This window comes from Nymphaea colorata, chromosome 8 (assembly GCF_008831285.2).
Source record: "Nymphaea colorata isolate Beijing-Zhang1983 chromosome 8, ASM883128v2, whole genome shotgun sequence".
Classification (NCBI taxonomy): domain Eukaryota; kingdom Viridiplantae; phylum Streptophyta; class Magnoliopsida; order Nymphaeales; family Nymphaeaceae; genus Nymphaea; species Nymphaea colorata.
In genome coordinates this window covers 20574410-20581165 of record NC_045145.1, presented here as the reverse complement: position 1 = coordinate 20581165, position 6756 = coordinate 20574410, and the positions used below count along the sequence as shown (strand labels likewise).

The 6756-nt window shown below is 41.0% G+C and overlaps 1 protein-coding gene across 1 annotated transcript; it reads left to right on the top strand.

Annotated features, from left to right (window-relative positions):
* Positions 1-258: 258 nt before the first annotated feature.
* Positions 259-1665, top strand: LOC116259059 (protein MOTHER of FT and TFL1). The gene is made up of 4 exons (XM_031636662.2): positions 259-647; positions 758-819; positions 909-949; positions 1276-1665. The coding sequence occupies exons 1-4, from the start codon at positions 453-455 to the stop codon at positions 1494-1496; spliced, it is 519 nt and encodes a 172-aa protein (XP_031492522.1). The 5' UTR covers positions 259-452; the 3' UTR covers positions 1497-1665.
* Positions 1666-6756: the final 5091 nt, after the last annotated feature.

Genomic DNA, 6756 nt, shown 5'->3' with positions numbered 1-6756 from the left:
CACCAACCTATATTTAGACAAAAAAAAACTTAAAACTAATCGATACTGTAATCAAAATTCTGCCCGAGGCCCTGAACTACTACTGCAATTTCCTCGAGCTATAGCATTTGAGCAAGAAGGTCCAAAGGGACATGATAACGTGGTTTTCAGTTTTTCACGGTTTTGGGAGCCGCCCAATGTTTCCGTGTCTTCTTAAAGACATTCTTCTTAGCTAAGCAATGTCTGAGATGATACCATGTGTCCAAGATGCCAGTCCCTGCAGAAAGTGGCTGCCGTTATCTTGCACCACATGGTGCACTCACGCCTATGCATGCGAGGCGATTTTCTTTTCTTCTCCCTGGATATTTATAAAACCCCCACAAACCCTTTTCCTTTCTTGCCACAAAGGCATCTGCGAGAGTTTGCTTCTTCCACTTGGAACTCTCTTCTTGTTGCTGTCTTGTGAAAAAACAATGGCTTCGTCCGTGGATCCGTTGGTAGTAGGCAGGGTCATTGGAGAAGTCATAGATATGTTCATGCCCAGTGTATCCATGTCCATCTGCTATGGCAACAAGCAGGTTACCAACGGCTGTGACATCAAACCCTCGCTGACTGTCGACCCGCCAACCGTCAACATAGCTGGCCGGGTGGAGAGACTATACACTCTGGTACGTGGCCGCTTCTTAACCCTTCTTCTCTCTTCTCCGGCGTCCTTTCCTTGTGAACCTTCAGTTCATCTTCCATATTAGCAGTATGTTAACGTTACTTGTTGCTGCAGATAATGACGGACCCCGATGCGCCCAGCCCTAGCGAGCCCAGCATGCGTGAGTGGGTTCACTGGTAGGCATACTGGAAAAGGTTTCGTGTATTTTGTTTCCCCTTCTGTTGGTAGGATGTTGTTGTTGAGGTTCACAATGGTGCACATGCAGGATCGTAGTAGATATTCCTGGAGCTACAGATCCTTCTCAAGGTATGTGTGCTTATTTTTTTACTACCAACTTTTTGGGAGAAGATTACGCGCGATGCGAGACTGGTATAGGACAGCTATTTAAGTACCTTCAAATAGGAAAATGTGTTGCAGTTTGCTCCTTTCATTGCTTAACGTGCAGTGATTAATGAGTTACTATCAAATTATGAAAGCAATTCAAGAGGCAGCCTTTTTCCTTGTGCACCAACTTAATTGAAGTCTGCTTCGTGGAGTTAAATTAAGACCAAAATGATACATATCTATATAATTGAGAGAGAGAGGAAGGGAGAGGCCCTCGTTAACAGTGTCATGTACGTTGGTTCTTGCAGGGAGGGAGATCCTTCCATACATGGGGCCTCGGCCACCAATTGGTATACACAGGTACGTCTTCGTGCTCTTCCAGCAGCAAGCACCGGCGGCGATGGTGGCTGCGCCGCCGACGCGAGCAAACTTCAGCACAAGGGCGTTCGCTGCGCGGTACGGCTTGGGCCTTCCTGTTGCTGCGGTCTACTTCAACGCCCACAAGGAGCCAGCTACGAAGAGACGCTGAGCTGTTACATTCACTGCGTCGTCTCCCAACTCCCCTCCCTTTCTTTTTTACTTCATGTAGTTCAGGCGGAAGATCGAGTTTGTGTTTTATTTTCTGTGAGAACTGCTTCTCTCTTTTGGTTTCATCTGTCTGCTCTGCTTTCCCATTTAGTTGATTAAATTTGATTTTATTGCTTCTTTAGAGTATCCTTCCCCTTTCCTCCCCATACACCACTACCATCTTGTTAGTTTGAGGCAAAGTCAGGCACGGCACGTCCTTGTTTCTGTTTCATCAATTAACACATACAACAGAAGAAAACGCGCAGAAAAGAAAAGCAAAAACGTTGAAACATAAAGTTTCTGTAACAGGGAAGAGAAAAATTTTGCTTTTCTGACCCTTGTTAAATTACAACTTGGTTGTCTTGTGCAAGCAACTGCGCCATATTGCCTAGCACCTCTCATTCTACTTGGTTTGTAGATGAGAGGAGGGGGTATTAAAATGAGAATAAGCACTATGGTCGAGGAGAAATCTTCACCACCGAAGGCCATATCTGTCAACTTTGATGGCTAAACCTTACGGAGGACCTTTATCGTTTAACAACACATTTGTCTTCCTTACTCATTTTTTGTTACACATATTTTTTATGAATTTTAATTACAGGATTGTACTTCCCAATATTTATTATTATTATTATTGCGCTTTTTCTTATATTAATGGTTTCTATTTTTTTTTTACTTCAATGAGTTTCGCAACTGATTTAAGCTTTACATTTTTGTATTATCCTCCTGAATTCACACTGGACGGTGGACAGGGAATTGCTAAGGCATAGTTTAGTGTCGAAATTTGTTTAGAGTCAACCGACTCAGTCCTTTTGGTGAATAAGTATTAAATAATAAATGATAATAGGCTTTACATGGTGAAAGTGGCATCTTCATCACGAAAGGCCATAGCCAATGGTTTTATTTAAATAATACAAATCCATTACACAAGGATGGTTATGATTTTCATTTATAAAATTGTCGCCAATGTTTGGTCTATCTTTGTCTCCAGTTGTAACATAATTGAGACGATACAGTTGCATTTTCTGCAGCGATAATCTTGCTCTTCGATTTAAGCGTATACTTTTTTATTTCACACAGAAGACTGAAATAGAAGTGGAACCAAATTCAATTTGGCCTTGAATATACAAAGAAATCTTTTGGTTGACAACTTGTGTCCTTTGGGATCATTGCAAGGCACTGCAGTAACTTTAGGCAGATCTCAAGAGGTGTCCACTTAAGAGTAATTTTCTTTGTTTTGTTGTGCCTTCGAAGTGAGCTTTTTACACGGGCAACCTTGTAGCGTTGTCAGTTTGCTTCCACCAGGTTGCGTAAGGTGTGCTGAAATGTTCAATATCAATCCCCGACTTTGTTTTTCAATGACTATCGCGACATTTCTAAGAAGGTATAAAGAAGTCATTCGTATCCCCTTATTGTAAAAGGAGAGAGAGAGAAGGAGAGAGATGAAAAGAACTTTATTAAAAGAAAGCACATCCAAGAGAGTTGGATGAAAACACCTGAAAAAGAAAGTTGGATGAGAAAACACAACACCAGGAAAGCACAGACGCGAAAATAAAAGCCAGAAAATCAATTTGCGATGTGCCTTAAGAACTGCAAGAAGCTCCGAACCAACAACATGCAGAGAGAGAGAGAGAGAGAGAGAGAGGGACGAACAACATGCAACAGACGATGAGAGAGAGACAGAAATTTCTACGAAGGTAGACAAAAAGCAGGGTCATTTGGATTGCATTATTGTAAAGAGAGAAAGACAAAATAGGCGCTTTCCGGTTCTTCACTGAGCAATCCTGCCAAATTTAACGTATGAAATTTCAAACAAAATCACTAGTTGGCCGATGCATGTTTTGTTCATTTACAGAGAAATAAGATAAGCACAGATAAGAACAAATGGCAGGCTGGATTAAGAGTCATCACAAGTTGGCCGATGCCTATTTTGTTCAATGACAAGAAATAAAGCCGATGCCTATTTTGTTCATTGACAAGAAACAAAACAAGAGATAAGCACAAACGGCAGACAAATGGCGGACTCAGAGTGTTTGAGAGGATTACGAACTATCAAAAGGTTGCCATGTTGTTCATTGACAAGAAATAAACTGACAAGAAATAAAATGTATAAGTGGCGGAGTCAAGGTGCCCATTTTGTTCATTGACAAGAAATAAACTGACAAGAAATAAAATGTACAAAGTGGCGGAGTCATGAGGCGTGCGGTAGAAACAATTATCAAACGACCACTTAAGAACCATTACCACCTGAAGGAGAAGAGGAAAGCACCCTTCTTCCCCATGTCTCTTAAGACCAGGAATGGTTGGTTTGGTGCATGAGATAAGGTGGTAAATGCACCTTTCGCTTGGTACCCAATCTTTCTCTGCTTTCATAAGATGTAGGAGAATAAGACTCATAGAACCGAAAATAGAAATGGCAATGTGCTCTTAACGTGTCATGATCATGATTATTGCAATTTAGCATGTCAAATACAAAAACATTAAGAAAACTCAATCAATTTCGTTAATATTGCTTGATTTTTAACAATTGAATTTGTATCTTTAATAAAGGAGGACAAGTTGAGCCGAGTCACAGGGTAGACTCACCTGATCAGCTATACTGCATCCCTTGAGATAAATGGCAGATTTAATACAGTTTATCATGGGTGGATATACATGTGGGCAAAAGTAGGCAAGTGCCCATGCAGTCCAATAAAATTTTTTAATATATATATTGGTTTGTTCTAAAATTTTGTATAATTATATTACGTAAAACGCCCCCCAAATATATGGTTGATTCTCAGCCAAAAATTATGTGTGCCTTTGCACTGCATCCGATTTTCCTGGTCATCTTTTAAAATAGCAAAGCAGTTACTCCTGTGAGTTCATCCCATAGTAAAATCGTTCGTGTCCCGTTCCGACACATACGGGTGGTGTGGGTCCTCTCCTCCTCAGCTGTAATATGGTGAGAATAATATATGCCGGCCGGAAAATTGTCTGCTATTTCTTCAGGCGAAACCCGCGATGCAGTGGCTCCCCCACTGTCGACCCTTCTCCTTCAAATAGAAGCGAAGCCGGACAAAGCCTGAAATGGGGCCGACAGGCATGGATGGCCCGACAAGGTAGTGGGACCTCGCCATTGCCTCTTTCTGGAGGTGGCGACTTTCATTCCTTGGACCCACTTTCCAATTCTTCCTTCCACGGCATTTTCATCAAAGGCTCTTGTATTGTTACAATGCCTAGATGCATAGCCTGCTTTTGTTCAGCTTGATCCATATTGCTCAGGTGGCTTTCGATTTCCCTGGATCTGATGGACCGTCCACCTTAAATTCCACTGTTCTGCAAATTCAAGGTCCCCTTCATCTGCCAAAATTCATGGATCTGAACTTAACAAGGAGAGAAGGGAGAAGGAAGACGACATGTGAGTTTAGATCCATGGATTGAGGTTGCATGCATTAAATATTCGTCCTCTTTCCAGCAATAGATATAATTCCCCATTAGAGATCTCAGATTTCTGTTGACTTTCATGGGTTGAATTTTATGTTCCGATGAGTTCAAATCATCCGGTATATGGGAGTTGAGCATCCCAGAACGACCTAACTTGTTCTGCTGCCAGCATGAAGTTAAACGACTTAATTTCCAGGAAAAGATATCCACTGAGACAAGAAAATTTGCCTCGGTTCCTTTTCTTCTTGTGTTTGGGCAATGGAAAGTAGAAAACATAACCATTCTCTTCCTCAGCAGGTCATATAATCAGATGACGTGTGTCCTGAACATTCCTCTTGTTGCTCTTTCTTTCTAGAAGAATCCACAAGTAGTTGGTGGACTCCTTGTCTTTTGATGCAACCTTATCTGTTATCTAAAACTCTTTATGCAATCTTATCTTTATCCATTTTGGTAAGTGAAAGATTAACCTACCTGTTGGAAAAGAGGCCCAAAGTCCTCTCTGTTCTGGAGTCCTGGCCATTGAGTAAGGGTTCTGCCCACAACCTGCCAACCAACCCAGGAGAATGAGTTGCGTGCACCGCTCGATGCATGGCGCATGTAACACATATACGCCAAAACAAAAAAGGCAGGGAGTAGGGATATTTTGGAAAACATTTTTAAAAAAGTGTTTTTTTAAGGCTTTTAATTTTTTTGTTTCCCTACGAAAAGTTCCTTTTTTTGTTAACCAAAGACATTTTCGTCAGTAACCAAATTGGTGCACGAAAATTTGTGAAGAGAGAGAGAGAGAGAGAGAGGCCACTAAAGCCAATGCAAATAACCGAAACAAGCAATAGAAAAAATGACAAAGAACACTTACAATTAATGCATGGAACAAGCTCTGGAAATGAAAAGAAGAGATTATCAAGCTAAGCATGCAAACAAAGGAGGTTGCCAGCATGATGCTCGATGTGCCAAAGGACGAAATTGAGCAGCAAAGGAAGCCAGGACACAGGCGCCACACGATCGATCAAGAAAGTGTGAATGTCACGAACATGGCTGGAAGGAACCTGCACCTATAGGGAAGACAAAATGGCAGGCACTATCAAGGCCAAATCCGCCTCAAAATAGACCACATCCTCATGAAGCATACCACGAAGAGACAAGAGGGGGAGGAGGGGAAGGAGGAAAAGATTAAGTCTGAATGGTGAAGCAACTATTCAATTGTCCATCTGATAGCCCATCAGGGCCCTCCATCATACTCATTGGGCAGCCCTGATGAGCTTTTCTTTTTCCCTTCACAAATCCAATCTATTAGATCTGTAGCTCCCCCTTCCTCGTACATCCAATCTAGTGATAGAGTTAGAAAGTTTGGTTGGAGGGGCACTCCTTTAGAGATACTTATATATGTAAGGCACTAATATATATATATATATACATATACATATATATATATATATATATTGTTAGCGATAATGGTGAGAACAAAATTCATGAGAGCATTGGTGATCAACACAAAACAAAAGGTGATATGATGGCAGCTGATAATGATGATAGAGATAACAATGGCAATCAGTTTTCTACAGTTGGTCAAGATAACATGAATTGAGGGCAGGCACACCAAATTAGAAATTTATTTGAAAATCAAAATAATGTTTCCAAGGTAGTTATCCAAAGCCACTTCACTCCATGTGTGAATGAGAAATTATTCTCCCCCATGCAAAATTGTTTTAGTAACTTTTCTCCTTCACAAATTCATATATGAAATGAGATCATAATGTAAATAAGCACACTTAGAATTTTTTGGTGTGTGAGCTCTC